Here is a 21,658-nt window from a genome sequence, read left to right on the forward strand (position 1 = left end):
GGTTTTGTACTGATGTTTGTTTTTTTCTTGCTTAGCTTTATGGGGTTTTGTCCTCTCATCTCTTTTCTTCACCTTTCCCTTTGGCTGTCCTTGTATCTTTACCTTTCATCCTACAATGGGACTCTTATCTGTTGTTGCTTTAGATTAACTAAATTATTCACAGCCATCATTCCCTTAGACTACACTTAAATTAACAAGAAGAACAAGATCTAGTTAACTACTGTTGTTAATTCCCTCCTATAATTATCAACTTACTTTATATTGTTAGAGCTTTTAAGCTTTTTATTTTTATATCCTGAATCTTTTATATTATATATATCAGATTTTTATGTAAATCAAAATATTCTACTATTTACTTTTAAAAATATTCTGTCGTGGTAACGAATACCCTCCACCGGTTTAACTCATAAACGTGCATTGCAGTACAACTGTTTAAACTCTACATTCCGTCACAACACTAACATAATTCATCTGGACTTCTGTTTTTCCTGAAACTTTACAGGACTAACCACAGAGATTCTGCCTGATCATGCAAATTAACAAGTTTTCAACATGATCCCGGCTACTATTCATTTTGAAACTAATACAGTAACAGGGATGGCAAAGCATCCAACCAGTGACAGCAAAAACACATATTCCCTGATAACAACATATAAAAGAATGTTTTGAGTGCAACATCTATGGTTCAGTAGGGTCTAATATGTTTCATTTAGAATATTCCTGATAACATCTTATAGGCTTATATGGAAAGTGCAGAATAGATAACACCTTGCCACTTACGAAACAGTTAAAATAAAATAGACAGGAAGAAAGACAGTGGAAGATATAATAATTCACCAAAATCAGCAGATTGATTCAGTTTTCATGTATGTGCACCACGTGTACGGCGTGTACTATACGATGCAAAGTAGCAATTATAATCTAAAAGTTCAATCACTAACCATATGAAATTACAATATAAATATGCAAGTACTTAGCAGTCCTTAGTTTTAAAACAAAATTACCTTGGTACTTTCAGAGTACTTCTACTACTACCGCTCCTGCTACTACTATCTCGTTCTTTCTTTATCTATCTCTATTAGAATTACAAGGTAAGGAAACTGGAGGAAGCAAACTCTGATAAGATCAACAGAAGCTAAAACACATAAAGAGGAAGAACTATTTTCCGACTGAGGAAAGATTAGAAGAATCCAAAAGATGAAGATGGTGCAGACAGAAGATCATATACGAAAAGGTCCATGGACTGAACAGGAGGATCTGCAATTGGTGTGTTTTGTAGGTTTATTTGGTGATCGCCGTTGGGATTTCATAGCAAAAGTATCAGGTTCGGGGGGTTGGCGAGGATGAAAAAACACTATTACTACTCTATCTCTCTCTGTACTTGATAGTACGTGCTTACAGCGTACATACGTTTAGGTTCTCGATTATTTGGAAGAACGAAAAAAAAAACCTATATGGTGGTATAAGGAACTATGTACCTTTAACCTTCCATGATCAATTTTGTTTGTAGGTTTGAACAGAACAGGAAAGAGTTGCCGGTTACGTTGGGTTAATTACTTGCACCCTGGCCTCAAGCGAGGAAGGATGACTCCCCAAGAAGAACGTCTTGTACTGGAACTTCACTCTCGTTGGGGAAATAGGTTTGATCACACATGATGTCATCTCTATCTATTATGCATATAGAGCCACTAGGAATTTCTGACACTGTTTCAGTAGATGCTATAACCTGTTGATTTCTAATGTTAATTATCTTATTTCTTATAGGAGATAATGATGTATCAGTAATTGGTTGCAGGTGGTCTAGAATTGCAAGAAAAATACCAGGCCGAACAGATAACGAGATAAAGAATTACTGGCGAACACATATGAGGAAAAAGGCTCAAGAGATGAGAAAACGAGGTACAGCAATGACATCAATTGCATCATCATCAACTATTACTACTATGACAGAATCACCAACAAAATCCGAAAATGTTCCAGGAATAAGCAACAGGTTCCCTGGTAACGAAGGAAGTTGTAATACTACCGACATAGATGTTAATGGAGAAAGAGATATAAGTGAAGAGGAAGATTACTCGATGGATCGAATATGGGACGAAATTGCTTCCCCAGAAGATGAAGTAAACAGTGGACAATTTTTTGATGAAAGATCTAACAGTAGTAATAACAATAAGGAAGTAGGTTGCAGCTTTCCATGTGCTCCGATGGCTTCTCCACTATGGGATGTTGGTTCATATGGGTGGGATTGGTGACCATTTCAATTCAACTATGAACACTGTGGACAATCATAAGTTATGTTTCCATTAGTTACTTTGAAATCGACCGTGTGCATCCCTACATATGTTCTCTAACTTCTCTAGCATATGTGTAAGTGTAGTTTTCATTATGTTTAATACTTACGAAATTGATTTTCAATGCTGTTCGTTTGCTTTCAGTTTTTAAGGTCATCTAGAGATCATTATAAAGATGTGTAGCTATGTAATATAATCCCTCAGTTTGTGACATGTCATTAGAGGAGATTTATATGTATGATCAAATAATGTAAAATATAATCACAATCAAGATGTTTCCGTTTTAGGCACAGCCAGATATATGTACACATCTTTCAGATGGTTTACAATATACTGCACTCATGGAAAAATTATAAACCCAGAGAGTGGGAGGACGGAAAACAAAAATGAAAGAGAAGACATAAACCACATGCAAAATGTTTAAATGCAGAGGCAAAACTCTAGCAAGGGGTAAATCAAAGATTTCCGAGTCATAAACTACTGATTTCATTCTCGACTAATAAACCCCAAATTTATCCAGACCTTGAAGTCATAATTTATTGATTTCATTCTCAACAAGGCATTACAAACACCAAATTTGTCCAGAATCTAAGTATATGTTTGTCAAAAACCTTAATAGTTTTGCATGACTATTGTATAAGTCTGTTACTAAAAGAATATATTAAGTTCCGACAGATATTCATGTTTCAAAGCTAAACCTTGTAGTCTAAGGAAACCAAGGATGAGCTAGAAAGATGATGCAGAAAAGAGTGGACTGCACTAATCACTTTACACCTATTTATTTTCTAATTTGTCTTTGTAAAGTGGTCGGCTTTTAAGATAAGAGGATAAATTTAATTTAAGTAGTGGTTACAAATTAAATTTAATAACAAGAAGTGTTTAGTGGTTGTCAATTGTAAGTTATTGAGAAGTTAATTTTAGTAGCTAGTGATAAGCTAGTCGACAGCTTGATATCCTAGAGAGGTAGTGGACCCAGTGATCTAAAACCCGTGGTTGTGATCGAGTTCATGACTCAGGATCTCTGATCATTTTTCTGTGCAACTTCTTATGCATTAGAGAGAAACTATTTTTGTCTATTAATTTTGTCTGGAACCAACTTATTCATAACTTACGTTCAGTGGCATTAGAGCAAAGACTATGGGACGAGAATTCTCGCTCAAAGTGAAAGAGTTTGGTCAAAATTGATCAAATTTGATGATACTATCGGTAGCGGAGAGGTCCACTTTTACCCAAATTCATTCATACACTCAATCAAGTGAAGAAGTGCCTGACAGTGTAGACTAAGAAATTTACCTTGAGCGGCTGATCATATGCCTTTCTAGCATTTTTTTCAGTTTCTTTTATTTACTTGAAACTCTTTGGCGTCCCATACAAATTTAATATTAAACTAAGAAAAGAACAGATTGGAAAGGCTGATGTTCAGTTGCTTAAGTGATTTTTTTCTCTCCAAAAGCTGATCACGTGCTTCTTAGTGTGTTAAAACTACCTCCCACAACCAGAAAACCACTCCACCTAGTTTTTCATTGTTCGGTTGCCCTTGCTCTTAGAAAGGCCCTTTAAGTTGTGGTGATCAACTTCAAAGACCAATACATATACCACCTATGTCCATAATTGTTTTCTATAAATATGAGGAAAGCTTTTTGTCATCCATTAAGGGATATCTTAAACAAATAAAGAAAACACTTTGGTCTGACATTTGAGTCTTTTAGATCTTAGAGCGTCCACAGTGGGGCAAGTATAATCAAAGACCAAAGATTAAAAAAAAAGATCAAATTTGGATTTAGTCCGTCATGTGGCGTAGTGGGAAAAGAGTATATTTGGTCGCGCGTTGATAAAGATTACGCCTGGAATCAGGCGTTGGTAAAGATGACGCCCGACGTGGAGCGTTGGTAAAGATGACGCCCGACATGGGGCGTTGGTATAGTATACGCTTCAAAAAAAAAAAATGGGGCGGAGGTATAAAGCCCGCCCCATGCAAGTTTGAAAAATTTTAAACTTTGAAAATGGAGTGGGGCGTTAAGTATATGAACGCCCCATTTCGCGCGTTAAGTTTATGAAGGCCCCATCGGGCGTTATCTTTACCAACACCCCATTCAGGCGAAGTTTATATGCACGCCTGTTTGTTGGACGTTAACTATACCAACGCGCGATGAATGGCGGAGATTATATCAACGCCCGATGTGTAGCGGAGATTATATTAACACCCGACTATATTTGGATTTGGTCTTGATCACCGACCAAATTTGGTCTGGATTTTACTCTTTGATCAAATTTTGATCGATGGTCCGTCCCATTACGTCAGCCCACTCGACTAAAAATTTGGGTTTACTCGTCCATTGCAGTTGCTCTTATAAACCCCAACTCTACCAGACTTTATTATATATTAAGGGTATATTACTCTCCTTTTTTAGGTGGTGAATCAGTATGGAATCTATGGATCACCAACGTAAGAACTGGACATTAACATCCAAGAGATCCTAAATATTGTTTGGGCCTACATGAGTAAATGACAAAGAAAATAAAAGAAGAAAAGTTGGCAGGCCATGCCCAAGAAGCATGGGACTTCCACTAATGGAAATCAAGCTGATAGTGCTGACAAACTAAACATTCACCACCACTTCCATTATTAAATTCATCATTAGCACTCCTATCATATAGTTTAGCTTCAACCTGACCCAGACCTAGACCAGTGTATCTGAGCTTGTCACTCTATCCTGCCTAACTACTGGTACAAGAGGTCAGCCAATTACTGTGCTACCTAAAATAGAAACCTATTAGACAAGTGAGATCAAGCTGTTGTAGGTTTAGATTTGGGCATCGAGAGTAGACTCCTATCACTTCTCTAGTATTTTAATTCTGATCATGTGTGTTCCGTAACTTCCGTTCTTATTTGCAGAGAACGGTAAAACTATGTTTTAATACTGCATCAATCAGTGAAAATCTCAAAGCTGGGATATATGCAAGGAAGTGCTTAAATTGAATGATAAAATAACAACTGCTAAAGTTAGTTCTAACACAAAACTAGAAGCCAGTGGCACAACATTTGATCTTCATTGGACACACTAAATATCAATGTCTACTTAAAAAATTGCTGCTGAAAGACAAATCAATTGTACTAATTCATACTTAAAGTTTAATTCGAAAGTATGTTGGGTGGGATGAGCATGTACATACGCATGCCCACTTTAGATATCCATCCATCATCTCCAACTTTTATACTTTCTCTTTCTATACTAGTAAGGACACATGCGATGCCCATACTTGAATTTTTACTCATTCAACAATAATAAATTTGAAAGTTATGAACTTTTTTTCCTAAAACAAAAATTTACTAATCTTATTTGTACTCGTTACATCGATAATTGAAAGAACTTTTCAAATATATAAATTTAAAAAAAATCCGGTGTATATTTTGAAAGATATAAAGTTTTTAAAAATTTTGATCTATATTTAAAACAATGGTATTTATGTAAATATAAAAAAATTGGGACAACTAAGTAATTTAGGGGGTCTCCTACCAAAAAAAGCTCTTTTCTTTATATTAGCATAAAATGTCAAATAATAATTCAGATTTTTTGATAAGTATTGAACCAGATCAACTGACAAAATTACTTATAGATGCCTCCACTTGCACCATATAAATAATAAAATGCTTTCAGTTTAGCAAGCAACAGGGTTCATTATAGATACCAAAAAAAAGAAATCATAATCACAAGACTAATCACAAATCCTATTTTTACTTTTACAATAACATCATTATAAATCAAGGCTTGTGATGTTTTTCCAATTTAACTGATCTTTGTAATCCACGTCTATTCAGAACACTAACCTTAAATTTTGACCTTAATTTCACTTTCACCAACCACCATAAAGGGTCAATTTGTTGCATGTCCAAACTGAGCACCACTTTCAGATAACCAACATCAATAACCCTAAATTCCATCTTGGCCACTTGGACACCACCTCCCTCATCATCACAATGACTTCTACCACCACCAAAGGGCTACTTAGACATCACCTCCCTCGTCAAATGGCACATTTTCACAATGACCTGTGCCACCACTACAGGGCTAACACAATGATGTGGAACAAGGATAAACTTATTTATTAATCCTAGCAGTTACTAGAAATGACTATTTCTTTAAGTAGTTATTTGTTTGCTTTCCTCTTCATTTATGTGTCTAATAGCTAGCTCTAACTGTCCACTGTGTATTTCAACTCAGAGAACCTATTATCAAGGGATTATCTTACTAGAAATAAATTCTCAAATTATGCTCTTGTGGATCAGAACACAAAGCCTTGTATTCTCAAGGCTTATTAGTGGACCACGTTGTGGATTCTCAACTCTTAGAAACTGCTGCGTCAAACAAACTACATCACACTGCAAACACAAGCTCAACACTGTGGAATAAACAGCTCTATAGCAACGCCAGTCGATAACAAATAACAGTTGTCATCACCTACCCAACACGACTCCCATGTGGCTACCTTCAACCCGCTACCACCGCTGAGGCTAATCTATGAGACAACCACAACTCTGCCACAACAGCCACAGACTTGCCAAGGAAACCACACAACCCCACTACTAAAAGCTATCATTGACTTTGCCATATCCAAAAATCCACGCCAAGCAAATACCACCAGTATCACATTTATGACTTACCACCCTCACCACCGTTGATAATACAACCACATCAGACCACTTACACGACCCTCACAATGGCTTGTTATCTCCACACTCTTTTATTGTTAATGTTCTTCACTTAATATTTATGTGGCCAGATAACTATTTTACTCTTTAAAGTTCCTTACTTTACTCTCTGGGCAGGACTCTAGCTACTAAGTTTTTCCTCTGTTATTGCTACTAATAAATTTTCCTTTGGAAATGATTCGGCTTGCTAACTCTACGAATGACATAAAAGTATCCTAGGCATACATGGAAGTACAAACACATCATTTGACAAGCATCACAGACTTATAAATTATTGATACTACAAAATCTTGGAAATTATGCTCAATATAGATTAGAAGTTCCAAAACAGAATTCTTGTCAAAGAACTATAGTAACACAGATCCATAAAAGACTACCTCGGCAGGACCTGTCATGTAGATATGATTGTCTTCCTCCCTCCACTCGATCTCCAATGGTCCCCCAGGCAGATCAACTGTGCAGTTCTGTACATGCAGTAGGCAAGATTACACATAAATTGGAACCTTATTGGAAAACAGAAGCAAGTGGGTAATTGATATATTCCAAACATTATGATGTATTACCCTCTCGGAAAGACCCTCAAGAACAGCTGCCACCACAACTGCACAAGCTCCAGTTCCACATGCCAGTGTTGCTCCTACATTAATACTCATTTCGAATACACATTAAAAAAATAACAACCAAAACATGTACACCCAAATGATCCTATCTGCAAGCTCAGAAGACCATATAACTGCAACCTATGCGAGGAGGACACTGGACATCTAGATATGTGAAGTACAATTAAGAATAGGGTTGCAAAAAAAGGTAAAGTGACATCATTTACCTGCACCACGCTCCCAGACTCGCATTTTCAGGTGGGAACGAGAGTACACTTGCACAAACTCTGAAAACGAAGAAAAAGAATCATATGAACAACTTAAAACTAAAAAGGCAACCATGTGTTAATACAAAATGAAGAACCAAAAGATACCAGTAGTAAATAAGGAGCTGAATGAACCAACCAGTATTAGTTCGAGCAGGAAATACTTCATGGTGCTCAAATTTCGGACCAATCTCTGATAAATTTAAGTCGTCAACCAGCAAATTCTGTTCAAACACTATTATGAGATGTTGCACTGATATATTAAAGAAGGCGGGAGTGCTAAGGAGCGTTCTCGGAGATCAAGGGTAGCATGGTAAAGGAACATAGTGCATGATGCATGAAATTTGATGTTACTAGTTTCCTCCAAAAATGCGTACCTTGCATTCACTTGTGGAGAAAGTAACGCAATGGGGATTTCCCATGCTAACACATGTCACATTCCAGGTTGCACCATCAATTTCTAGTCCTGCCTTCACCACAGCTTGGTCCTTGTTGGCTGGCAATTTGGTAGGTACATCCAACGCTCTAAGTACAGGTTGACCCATATCAACTTTAACCTGCAAACGCAACGATTATATACAAAAAATGGTCAATTTCACTGTTTAGATGTGTCTTGTGAAATTAGAGTTAAAGACCAGTTTGCAACATGCATAACCAGTTTCATGAGTTATGACCCTCGAAAAACAATCACAAGAATATTGTTGGCCACTCAATGTTGCAATTTAAAACAAACCATCACTAAATACAAGATCCCAACAGAAATATCAGGACACGTCTCAATTAAGGAAAAACACCTAAAACGGAAACAGCTAATTATTTTGCACTTCCACTGTACTTTAGAGTTGTGACATGGCTAAAACTCTAAAATAGAATGGCCAATGGTAAGCACAGGACGCTACAACACAATGACATGGTACATTAAAATATATTAATCTAGCATTAACTTCGTGCTGTTAAATCGTGAACCTACTGTCTGTGCTCCGACTACAAGGTTCAATAACTCGTGTAGAATTCACGGAAATGTAAAGTTGAATTTACCTTCCCATCATCTTGAATTTCAGGAACAATTAAGCCTGCACCAGTATGAATGGTAAAACTGCAAGTAACACAATCATTAAAACTCAGCAAAATTGTGCAATAGAACAATTTTTTTTTCAGCCGTCAAACATTCAACATGTTTTGTCAATTATTAGCTACTACATAAACAACTGTTCAAAAGCTTAAACAAGCATCACAGAGAGAAACACACAAATGCCATAGACAAAATTACCTCTGCTTCCCTTGTGTATCATCTAGATCAGCAATAAACCTTGCAAAGCAACGAACACCATTACCACACATCTGGAACATCCAAACTCAGAATCAACAACAGCAAAAAAAAAAAATTGCACCGCCATTCAACTCAAACTCAAAACCAATCTTTAAATGCATTAGCTCAACAATTCAGTAACCTAACTTATTCATAAACTGGCTAAACCCCTAAACATTGCATAATAAAAATCCTTTGTTTAACCTTCTAACAATTTTAATCAATCACCTCGGGTTCGCTTCCGTCTGAATTGAATATCCTCATTGTATAATCAGTTCCATTGATCCCCGGCATTGCAAAAATAACACCATCAGCTCCAACACCAAAGTTCCTATCGCATAACTTCACAGCTTGGTCAGGGGTTACCTTAGGTTCCACGGAATCTCGATTATCAACCTAACACACAAAATTTCCTTCTTTTTTAATCCCAAAAATAAAAAACAAGTACAAGAAAAAGAAAAGGGACTGAAATTTAAGTTACCATACCAAAATGAAATCGTTACCAAGACCATGATACTTGACGAAATGTAATACTCCAGATTCTTTCCGAACTAAGAATGAAACTTGTGGAGCTTTCTGCGTTGCTTCAATGCTCATTGAAGCTGAAACCCGAAAACTAGGGTTCTGGATAGAAGAAGATGTTGACTTGAAGATTTTGAACTGAAATGGAAGTTGAGATGGTTTGATTGAAGAAGTGAGATGATGATGATAACGCCGAGAGTAAGTGATGTTGGTAGAGTTTGAAATCGAAGCCGCCATTGCCATATCTTCTTTTTCTTACAGTTTTGTTTCTGTTCTATATCAAAATCCAATATTACGACCAACAAAATTTGGTTAGTGGGGCTAGACGTGGAGGAAATAGGGGTAGTTTTGGATTTTCCGGATTTCCAGCATTTTCCGGATTTTTAACAGGGAAAAGTAAAAAACCCGCCCATAGCTTAGGTACTAACCCAATTGCACGAAACCTGCTACTTTTTTGTTTTTTTTGATAAAAGAAAAAGAGACAGACACACTTAGAGAGTGAAAGAGCCTTCATGTGTCCAGACAAGCGGATCATGGATAGGTCTTTCTCTCTTAGCCAAATAAATAAGGTCTACATGTTTTTTTGGATTGTAAATCCTTACACAAAATATTGATAAAAGCATTAAAAAGATTCAAAATAGTATCCATGTTCTGTTATTTCTCCAGTTTGTTGCTCTCTTGCTTTGTTGCATAGATCTCCTGACATTTGGATTGTTGACTAACAAGTTGAAATCGCTGCACTGAAGTTGAGAAGCCCATTCCAATGTTTGCAAGGCTGTTATGCATTCTCCTTCCTCTTTGCTATGAGCTCTGACAGTGTTGGTTCTTTTGTCGATGGTTCTCCCTGTAGTATCATAGATGATAGAGCCAATTCCAGTGAGTTCAGTTGTACTATCATAGTGGGTACTAAAGGGAAAGCGGACCAGTTGGTATTTAAGGTGAGCCTAGAGGAGTTTTTACTATTGGGGAGAGACTGATTAGGCAGCTGACAAGAAGTATGGACAGAGTTCAGGTGATCAAGAATTTGTTTACCAGTGAAGAGAGGATTAGGAGTGGTGCCATTGAACATCCAGTCAGATCTGGCTTTCTAGATAAACCAGGTAATGGTAGCACAAAGATCATGCCAATTTCCAAGAGGGGTACTAGAGGGGTTAAAAGAGAACCAGGAGTTACACCAGTTGGGGCAGCTCTTGTTTGGGAAAGTAGAGTTATCTAGGTTTAGGTTGCAACTGGCCCAAATAGCTCTAGTGAAAGGACAATGCAGAAAAACATGTTCAGAAGTTTCTATGGCATTATTACACAAAGTGCAGGTGGGATCTATGTGTTGCATATACTTGGCCAAACGACCACTAAAAGGGAGAATATCAGTGTAGAGTTTCCAAGCAAACATTTTGATTCTAGGGAGAGCACCTAGGTTCCAGATTTTTGAAGCGGTTTTGTCGACCGGATGGATATCATTTTTGACAAGCACATTGTAGAGGAATTTAGTAGTGAAAATACCATCTTCCGAGTGGTTCCATCTCAGGGTGTCAGGGTGACTAAGATTAGGCTTTATAGAAAGGATACATTCAACGTGAGAGGGGGAGAAAAGAGAAGAAAGAAGGGGGACATTCCAACACTCACCAATTAGAAGATGAGCAACTAGGAAGACACCCTGATCTTCATAATCATGACAAGAAAGTTCAATGGGATCAAGTTGATTTGGTAACCAGATGTCTTTCATAAAATTGATGCTAAGACAATCCCCTACTTCCCAACAACAGTTTTTTTTTAGAATCATGATACCCTTGTGGACACCTTTCCAGGCCCAAGAAGAGCTAGAGTTGCAAATAGAGTGAAAGGGATTGGAGAAGGGAAAATACCTTGTCTTCATGTTTTGGCCCACATGGAATTAGGCTGAGAAAACAGTCTCCAGTCGTTTTTGGCAATTAGAGCAAGATTCATTTTCCCCATATCTTTAATGTCGTTTCCACCTTTATCATTAGCTTTACAGAGACCTTTCTAGGCTGTGCGATAGAAACCTCTTTTCCTAGAATCCTTCCCCACCAGAAATCACGGACAATTCCTTCGGCTTTCTTGATAATGGTTTTAGGGAGGAGAAAAGAAGACATAGTGTAGACGGGAATGGACTTAAGAGTGGTTTTGGCTAAGACATTTCTACCATCCGGAGAAACATTTTTGCCAACCTAGCCAGTAAGTCTAGCATCCATTTTCTCAACCACATTAGCAAAGCAGACAATCTTGGACTTATTGGTAAACAGAGGAGTTCCTAGATATTTGTCGTCTAGGGAGATATTTTTAACTTTTAAGATGTTAATGATTTTTTTCCCGAAAGCATTCTTCATTTTGGGAGAGAAGAAAATCCCAGATTTGAAGAAATTGATCATTTGGACAGAAGTTTTACCATAAGAATCAAGAGTTTTCAGCAGACCTTTGTTATGTTTGATGGTGGCCTTCCCAAAGATCAGGCAATTGATAGACACATTTTATGTGTCTATTTTGATCTCAATTGTATATATTGTTAGTGCTCGATTTTCTATTTATTATGGGTTTTTATGTCTTTGTAGGTATTTTTGGAGAAATAAACATGTGCAGAAAAATTGGCTCAAAAACTGGTATTTGCGCTCGTGGGAGAAAATCACTAAAGGCACCCAGAAAGATGTACTAAAGGCACCCCGGAAGTGTGTTAGCGACGTCCCAGAAAAGTTATATTTACACTCCATGTCATGTGCTAAAAGGACCCCATTCTTGGCTAAGGGGCACTCCACTGATAAGGGGCGCCCTAAATACTATTTATCCCCACCTGCTATTCACACCCCATCAGTGGTTAGGGGGACATCACTTTCTTCTCCGTTTAAATAAAGTTTTGGCGGGAAAAAGAATTATTCAGCAGCATGAATTTCAGGTGAGAAAATGATAAAGATTTTGTCGGACTTTTACATGGATATGGACTGGTATCAAGTTGTGGAGACCAAACAGGGTTGGTATGGAAGTTGGTTGCACTAAAAAGGGAATTCTCATCTTATTTTCGAAGAAACAGGGAAATGTATATACTCGGATATTTTCTGTCTTAAACTTGGAAGTTACGTGAGACAGGGAGGAGAATAGATTTTGTGAGATTTCTTTCTATCTCTTGCGGGAGTTTTGGATGAGATAGAGAAGTCGTGTAAGAGAAGAACAGGGATGGAAAAATATTCAGAGTTTTATATGGAATTACGTGGGGAACAGGCGAGCGATATCTTCTTTTCGGATTTCATTCTATCAATAGACATGGAAGATTCGGAAGGTATATGGTAAATCAGGGAGCCGTGTGGGTAAGAACATCAATTGTATGAGAAGAATCCGTAACTTCCGATGAAAGAAAAAGAAAAAGAAAAAAATAAACTAAAGATTTATTGAGATTTAGTCGGCTTGTTTGTTATAAAAAGGAGTTGTTGGGGTCACTTAAAGGGAGTCGACAGTTAGGGGTTAGAATGTTGGAGAAAATGAGTTTTTAATGTTTTTATTTTATGGTCTTGGTGGGAATGGAACTTGGGACCCTTGGGTCTCTAAGATCTCTTACTCATTTTCTATGAGTGAATGAAATAGGTCATTTAGTCCCACATTGGGTATAACTAAAGAGGAGATCCACTATATAGCTAATCCTTTATGGATAGTTAGTAAAACAATGTGGTTGGAACGGGTGGGGCGAAATATTTTTGTTTCCACTAAGGCTTGGGCTCAAGACTCGGGCTCGTGCCACCGCCGTGGACAGGTCAACCAAGACATTCCTTTTTTGGAAAAATTTCCTTTGAATTATTTCCTAAAAGAATTTAAATTAAATTAAATTTTGTCATTAATTATGTGCATGGAAGTTATGGCGAGAATATTTTCATTTATGTGCATGGCTGTTTTATTACCGTTTTGAAAAAATCTTGAATTATTTCGATTTTATTTTTATCTTTAATTCTGATTTATTCTCTCATTAATTCGCTCTTAATGCACAATCAATTCGACCTCTCTCTTCTCCCCTATATAAACCACTCGATTTCTTCATTTCAATTTGTGTTCAGAAGAGCTATTATCCTCTTCTTTTCGTCTCTCTCCCCCTGTGTGGTTTTTTCTTTCTTTGTGCCATTGTTGTTGAGTTCGTAAGAGTGGGCAAGTATTGTAGTGCTAACAGTGCTTGCATCGGGAAGTTTTATCATGGATACAACTTGACCACATGGTATAGGCATCACTCATTATTGAGGCGTACCGGTCTATTGTGTTAAGGACAGCGTGTTGAACACGTGACTCTGTCCTCTGTTTGCTGTCGACATTTTGAGTGTTTATTTAATCTTTTCAGAAAATCAGTTCTAACATTTTCTTTGAGTTTTATTGTTACAGTTGTAACAATAAAGAAGAAAGAATTGTTGCAGGAAGAGTTACAACAGAGCAGGAAGAGGAAGAACATCAAGAACATAATGCTGCAATAAACAGTCGCAAAGTCTGCTGCACAATAAAACAGCCGTTTAGTAACAGTCAGATACAATTGTAACAGTGATCTTTGGAACGCTTATAAATGTTGCAGATTCACTGATTTATTTATTTTGAATTCTTTTCTTCTTCTCAAGCACTTTTGAGCCATGTATCAATCTTTTGAGAGTGTTTTGAGCCTAATGAGCTAAACCCCAACATTGGGACAATGGAGGAAGCCATTCTTCACGCATGTGGTAATTTTATTAATTCTTTTATGACTTATTGCATTGATTTTTAATCGTATTTTATGATTTTTATTGAATGATATATTGTGATTTCAATTGATGGGTCATGCTTTCTTAAGTGTTTTGATGTATCATGCTTTAGATATACAGTCATTACTTTCAGAATCTACTTTCGGCAATGAATTAGAGTCAATAAATTTGAGCTATAAATGTCTAGAATTATTAGTTGAACCACATGAATGTGAGAATTGGTGGAATCCTGAGTCTCAGTACCTCTCGATATCGTGACAGTATTTTGTACATATTTTCTAGTATTAAGTCTAAAATCAATCTCTACAAGTCTTTGAACGAACTTTTCTTATTACTGTAAAAACTACATCAGCAACCATCCGCGAAAAGAAGGTGACTAATCGGAGTGCTTTTTGGGGATATTTTAAAACCAGAAATAATTCCAGAAGATTCAGCATTGGATAGGGTTCTAGAAAAAAAATTCCATGTAAAGAATAAAAAGGTAGGGGATATTTTAAAATCAGCAACCATCCGCGAAAAGAAGGTGACTAATCGGAGTGCTTATTAGGGATATTTTAAAATCAGAAATAATTCCAGAAGATTCAGCATTGGATAGGGTTCTAGAAAAAAAATCCATGCAAAGAATAAAAAGGTAGGGGGAGAGAGGGTCCCCTTGCCTTGAACCTCTAGTAGGTTTGAAGGAATTACTAGGGATACCATTGATGAGAATTCTAGAAGTGTTGGTGCTGATGCATTGGAAGATCAGATTGCACCAAGCATCAACAAAGCCCATACGCTTCGGAATGGCCATAAGAAAGGGACATTCAACCCTATCGAAGGCCTTAGCCATATCAATCTTTAACCCCATAAAGCCTTTTCTTTCCCTCTTCTTCCTCATGGCATGAATAATTTCATGAGCCACAAGGACATTATCAGAGATTTGTCTTTGTTGAACAAAAGTGCTTTGATATGGGGAGATTAAACTATCTAAATGAGGTTTATGACGATTGGTTATAACTTTAGAGATAATTTTATAAACTATGTTACAGAGACTGATATGCCTATAATCACTAGGACTAGTGGGGTGATGAACTTTGGGAATTAAAGAAATAAAGGTTTGGTTTAGTTGTTTCAGCATATGGCCACTAGGGTAAAAGGCCTGAACAGTTTTAGTGATGTCAGACTTCACGAAGTTCCATTTTTTTTGGAAAAAACAACCTGGAAAGCCATCTGGGCCAGGACTGGAGTTGGGAGGCATACCGAAAAGAGCAAATTGGATTTCAGCTTCAGTTTGGCGAGACATAGGAAGTTTATTGTCTTCATCAGTGATGACAGTCGGAACCAGATTGACAATGTCATAGTTTATAACAGGAGAGGAAGTGCTGAGAATTTCATGGAAATGAGTGTTCATACAAATACTAATCTGAGTTCTACCCTCCATCCAGATTTTGTTTGAGGAGTAAAGACCATCAATGTTATTTCTCCTACTTCTAATGACCATGTTTTGATGAAAAACTTAGTGTTCTTGTCTCCTAGGGCTATGAATTTTTTTTTACCTTTAATTTTTAGCATTTCTTCCTCGTACTCATAAAATTTCTCGAGGCTAGCTCTAGTATTGATTAAAAGAGGGTCACCTAGTCTATTAAGAGGATTAGCAAGAAAATCTTTGAGAGTGTTGGAGAGAGTTCTGATATTAGCTTAGATGTCTCCAAGCTGAAGTCTGTTCCATTTATGGACTTCAACTTTCACAATGGAAAGGTTGGAAACAAGACGAAAAGCGTGAGACCCTGGAATATCAGAATTCCAGCTCTCGTTTATGACATTTCTGCAACTCTCTTCTTCTCAGAAGAGGCCAAAAAAATTAAAAGGTTTATGACCAGGGATGGGTTGAACATCAGTGTTTAGGAATATAGGAGAATGGTCGGAAACTATGTGAGGAAGGTGGTGGATTTTGGCATTTGGGAAAAGGGTAGACCATTCTCCTTGGGCCACACCTCTATCCAGTCTTTCTTCAATGTGGTGTCTACCAGATTGTTGATTAGACCAAGTGAAGGGAAATCCTACAAAACCTATATCACTCATTCCTAGGAAATTGAAAATAAATTGGAAAGTAGTAATGATGGTTTTGTTTGGGGTGTTGCCACCTATTTTTCAGTGGGAGAGAGGATCATGTTTAAATCTCCTAGAATAAGCCAAGGAGAAGTGACAAAGGGAGACATTTTCTAGTCTAGGGACCAACAAAGATCTTTTTTTTCCGGATGAGGAGAGCCATACATGCATGTGAGGAGCCATTCAGACTTAGAACTTTCAACCCAAATTAGACAATCTATTTGGTTATCATCTTGATGAATAATATCTAACTTAGTGGTGTTATCTCAGCAAACAGCTAAACCACCTTTCTTGCCAATAGGGGGTTGAGTACACACATTATAGTAACAATATTTTTTTTTAGTGTCTCAATCACGAAGTCATTTTGTTGCTTTGTTTCAGAAAGAAAGATGATGTTTGGGTTGGAATCCGAGATAAGTTTGGATAGTTGTTGTCTAGTGTCTTTTGAGCCAAGCCCTTGGAAATTCCATGATAGTACACTAATAAACTGCCAGAAATAGGATATGATGGGATAAGAGAAGGTAAGAAGGGGGTTTAGGTAGTAAGATTTACAGGTACAGAACAAATTAGGTTTTTCTAGATTCCTAAGACTGACAACATTCAAGAAGTAATCCAGATAAGCACAAAATTGGACATAAAGCATTGCAGTTTTGGAGATTGACTAGAAGTTGAAAATTTAAGGCTTCGAGAATTCCTGACCTGATTATGAAGGAGAGGATTTGCTTCAGCAGGTAAACTGTCATTCCCAAGTTCATAACCATAAGCTCTAGCACCTTCCGCCGCTCCTTTGATTTTGATGCCCGAATTTGCTCTCTTTTTCTTCAATTTGGAACTAGCTTTGGATAATTTCTGGGTAGAGGACCTAGAGGTAGTTGTTCCCTCCGTAAAGAGTTGATTGGCAGCATCAGAACTTTCAGAGCACCAAGAGAAGGTAATAGGATCTTTGGAATTAGGATATTTGAGTTTCTTGACAGAAAGAGTTTCATCATCTATGGTTTTCTTTTAGGATTTAGGGGTTCAGAGATGAAACTAGAAGAAGGGATTTGGGAATGAAACATTTTTTCTCTAGAGATACGAGACCAAGATGGGTTTTTTGGTAAGATCTCAGCCAATGGGGTAACTAGAGAAAGAGAGGTGTCGGGTTTAGGACTGAAACCCGGGGGATAGGTGAGATCCACCTGCTTAGAGTCAGGTTGATGAAGTTTGGTGGGCTGAAACGAGTTGTTGGTAGCATTTCTGTTCATGAAAGGGTTGAAAGAGAAGTCATTTATGTCATGTCCCCTGAATATAACTGGTTGTTGCGGCCCAACATGAGAAAAGAAGATTGGGGTGGATTGTAATGGTTGCATGGCCGACATATTTAGAGGAACGGGTTACATGACCATGACAGGGTTTGGGAGAAAGAAAGGGTTCTTTGACCAGGGATTGGAGATATGAGTTTGATGGGGTTGAGATTTGAAGAAGTGTTCACCAACAGGGGGAGAGTTAGATGGTCCAGCAATCTTGTTATTGCTACCTTCCCGAGGGGTATTTTTGGAGACATTTCTTGCTATGTATTTTTGTTTCTCCTCAGGGTTACAGATCTTGTTTAGAAGAGCTTCACGTCTTTCCGGATTGCAGTTATCTTTGTTGTGATCAAGGGTTCTGCAGTGTTGACTAAGTCTGAAAGAGTGGAGAGAGTAAGCAAATTCGATCCATGTTTTCTTTCCTTCTACTGCACAGTCAGTTCCAAATGGTAAACTGTGTGTAACCCCCACTTCAACCAAAACTTCCACATTTTTTTCATAGTAATTTCTTCCATAAAGATCTTTGAAGTAAAGCATATGACCTGCAAGACTAGAGATACCAAACAGGGCTTGGAATGTTATATAGTTTGCTGGTACTCTCTTAAGATGAATGCTTAATAACCCTTTGTTAAACTCTTCTGGGTCAATCGCTTCAATACCATCAAAGGGGATTTGAACCATTACCATAACTAAACCATGTATGAGTCAGGGTCTTGGTAAAGCAATAGCAGTGAAATCTTCAAGATGCTTGAGTCTGAGATGATAAAAGTTTTTTTTTGTTGAAAGGAGTAACTTCTGCTTCTCTTTTCAGATCCCAGTATTTCCTGATATGGGCTTGAGTTTCAGGGTAATGAAAATTTGAAGGACAATGTAGTTTCCAAATGGCACACCAAACATTTGATTCCACATGAGTTGGTTTTAGCATAGACTTGTCAAGGACAACCACTGGACGAAGTCTATCTGGGATTTTTAGGTTATTCTGCGTGGTTTTAGTGATTTCCTCAACAGAAGAACAGTTGGAGTTGGTGGTTGACATCCAAACTAAGAAAACAATAACTCTCCATCGAAAGATTGAATGAGGGTAGTACGGATTGAAAACTGGTTGAGGGTTAATGCAATAGTTGAATATTTTTCCTGCAGGTTGGGTAGAGAGTAATAGGTGAGAGAGGTTATATTATTTTGAGTTTTTTGAGGGAGAGGGTGAAACATAAGGAGAGACAGACTCCCAACGACCAAACAATGAGTATGTACACGAGGCCAACAACCAAACTCAGAGGTAATTAATGTCGTCCAGAGAATTGTGAACCTCAGATTAGTTGGTTTGAAAATTATCACATGTTTAAAGTTGTTGTTTTTGGGAGCACCTGCTATTTTGTTTGTATCCCATACAAATAGGGGTTTAATGAGATGCAGAAGGTGGTTGGGAGAGATAACAAGACAAAGTAGCAAAGTACTTGTTTGGTATTTAGTATGCATAATGATGTCCAGGGATGACTGACCACGGATAGCACAGATATTTTGACTAGATGTTAAAGAGACATTTCTTGAGATTTTAGCCTGTTCTGAAGACCCAGTGCACAAAGGGAGAGGTTTTGAAAGTTTTTTAATTCGAATTATTGGAGAGCCCTTAGTTTGACTGTGAGATAACGGTCTTCCATGACGGCAAGAAAACGGTTGACCGTGACGACAGGGAGACGATTGAAGATGCCGGAGAAAGACTATGAACTTCGGAAGGGGTTTACTTGCAGAAACAAAAACAATAAGATAATAGAGAGTTAGATGAAACCGAGGGGGTTGATTAATTGGGGTAAGTGGAGTGATTACGTTTTGTTTTGAACGAGGTATTAAATTTCTTTTGTAGGTGGGAAGAGAGTTATGATTTTTGGGGAAGATAGGAAGGTTTTGGGTGTTATAAAAGACGAGGGGAGAAAGAGTTTGATAAGATTATCTAAGGGATTGAAATCAGAGTGAAAAAACTGCAACAAAAGAGAGGAAGAAGAATGGGAGAAAACAGGGAGAGAACCGTGGAGGGTTGGATGCTAGTTGAAGGGACACAGATCATTGCCAAACCAAATGGAGTATTGATACCCATTCGGTAGCCTTGTTTCATAGTGGAGATTGTGGGACTTCCAGAGGTGGTGGAGATAAGCAGTGATGAGGAGACCGTAGCAGAGAGAAGCACAAGGAATGGAAGGCACACAAAGATGGAGGCCAATGAGAAGCTTAAGAGTCCTCAGATGTAGAGGAGAATTAATGGAAGCAGTAGCAGGGAAGGGAAAGATCAGAGTTGAAAGGGATGAGAAGGTATCAGGGGACGCAGAAGAAGGAGTGGTTTTATGTTTTTGTTGTTTTTCTTTCTAAGTTTTCTGTGAGTTTTAAATTTAAGATTTGGAATGAAAGGAAACTTGTAGGAGTGATTTGGGATGAAGAAATTATGTGTTTGAGAAATAAAATTGTTTTGGGAAAAGTATTTGAGATCATTGTTATGGTATTTTTGCGTTGAAAGGGCTTTAAAATCATTTGCTAGTATCCAGGTTGGGTAACTAAGATTCCAATTATGATTGATTTTGCTTGAGATGTAATTTGAATGGAGTTTCTGATATTGAAATCGTGATTGAGAATCGAATTTGATGTGGTTATTCAAAAAAGTGATTGCTTTTTCTTGTGTAATTTCAGAGTCTTTCATGATTAAAGTTGTTTTTGAATCATTTTTACCTGCTACTGGATGTGATTATAACCCTATTTTTCTAAACACCAACCCCAATTGCAACCTCGGACAAATACTAGACTCGATCATAACCCTATTTCAAAAGACATTATCTCTTTATGTTGGAAACAAAGACACTTAGATTCTTCTGCTTTCAACAATCAACATAACTAGAAAAATTAAAGGATGCCAAAGTTAGAGTCAACCTGTGTAGAACAAAGTTGTTTTGGTAACATCAAGTTACATCTAGATGAGTGCTTTAAACAGATGAATTGGATCACCAAGAACAAGTTTGACAATTCAAGAGGTGATGCTATCAGAGAAGCAAAGAAAGAATATTCAATATTTACAAGACATCCATGGGAAATTCTGGAAAACAAAAAGTAGAGACTCAATCATAAGGTTATGAGATAAAAACACCAAGTTCTTCTATGACTCTACTAAGAAAAATATGAGAATAACTAAGATCGATCCTTTTAAGAACAACGAGGGAGATTGCCTTATTGATTACAAAGTCATCTCTAAATGTTATACTTCTGACTTTCATAACATGGCCATTGTTGAGCCAACCACTATTAACCAAAACATCATAACCTCATTCCCAAAACCCTCAGAAAATGCAAATTTTCTTGCTATTTTTGATACTTTGGAAATCAAAAATATCCTTTTTAGTATAGTTGAAGATAAAGCATCTGGACCAAATAATCTCCCATTCAATTTTTTCCAAGCCAACTAAGAAGGTTGAGGGAGATATTGTGGAGATGGTTCAAAATTTCTTTAACTCTAGTTTCATCCTCAAAGAAATGAACTCCACTTTTATATCTCTCATACCCAAAACTGACACTCCTACAACCTCATCTCAGTTTAGACCCATATCTTTGTGTAACATTACCTATAAAATCATTTTCAAACTCCTTGCCCACAGAAAAAGATCCTTTATACCCAAACTCATCTCCTTATTTCAATCTGCCTTTATACATGGTAGACAAATCTCTGGCAATATTCTTATTGCTCATGAGTTACTAGAAACGGGTAAAAAGAGACAAAAGCATCATGGGAATGAAAATATTTATGGCCAAAGTTTTGACAGAGTTGACTGGAGCTTTCTTATGGCCCTTATGACTCCAACCGGATTTTGTGATAAATGGTGTAAGCTTATTCATC

The 21,658-nt window shown here is 37.3% G+C and overlaps 2 protein-coding genes across 4 annotated transcripts; one reads left to right on the top strand and one right to left on the bottom strand.

Annotated features, from left to right (window-relative positions):
• The first annotated feature begins 973 nt into the window (after positions 1-973).
• On the top strand, positions 974-2,583 carry LOC113307571 (myb-related protein MYBAS2-like). Of its 3 annotated transcripts, XM_026556010.1 has the most exons (4): positions 974-1,324; positions 1,511-1,640; positions 1,796-1,899; positions 1,981-2,583. In XM_026556010.1, exons 1-4 carry the CDS (start codon positions 1,198-1,200, stop codon positions 2,250-2,252), a joined length of 633 nt encoding a protein of 210 aa, XP_026411795.1. In that variant the 5' UTR covers positions 974-1,197; the 3' UTR covers positions 2,253-2,583. The 3 variants fall into 3 exon arrangements, with proteins under 3 accessions (XP_026411795.1, XP_026411794.1, XP_026411796.1); XM_026556009.1 differs by having other exon boundaries at positions 980-1,324; positions 1,796-2,583; XM_026556011.1 differs by having other exon boundaries at positions 981-1,387; positions 1,796-2,583.
• A 4,651-nt stretch (positions 2,584-7,234) lies between these two features.
• LOC113308237 (diaminopimelate epimerase, chloroplastic-like) lies at positions 7,235-9,995 on the bottom strand. Its single transcript, XM_026556712.1, has 9 exons — positions 9,663-9,995; positions 9,405-9,572; positions 9,138-9,208; positions 8,906-8,963; positions 8,245-8,424; positions 8,007-8,091; positions 7,829-7,888; positions 7,566-7,639; positions 7,235-7,466 (listed from the first exon to the last, which is right to left on the bottom strand). The coding sequence occupies exons 1-9, from the start codon at positions 9,939-9,941 to the stop codon at positions 7,350-7,352; spliced, it is 1,092 nt and encodes a 363-aa protein (XP_026412497.1). The 5' UTR covers positions 9,942-9,995; the 3' UTR covers positions 7,235-7,349.
• Between the last annotated feature and the right edge of the window lie 11,663 nt (positions 9,996-21,658).

Source organism: Papaver somniferum, chromosome 9, assembly GCF_003573695.1.
Source record: "Papaver somniferum cultivar HN1 chromosome 9, ASM357369v1, whole genome shotgun sequence".
In the NCBI taxonomy this organism is placed as follows: Eukaryota; Viridiplantae; Streptophyta; class Magnoliopsida; order Ranunculales; family Papaveraceae; genus Papaver; species Papaver somniferum.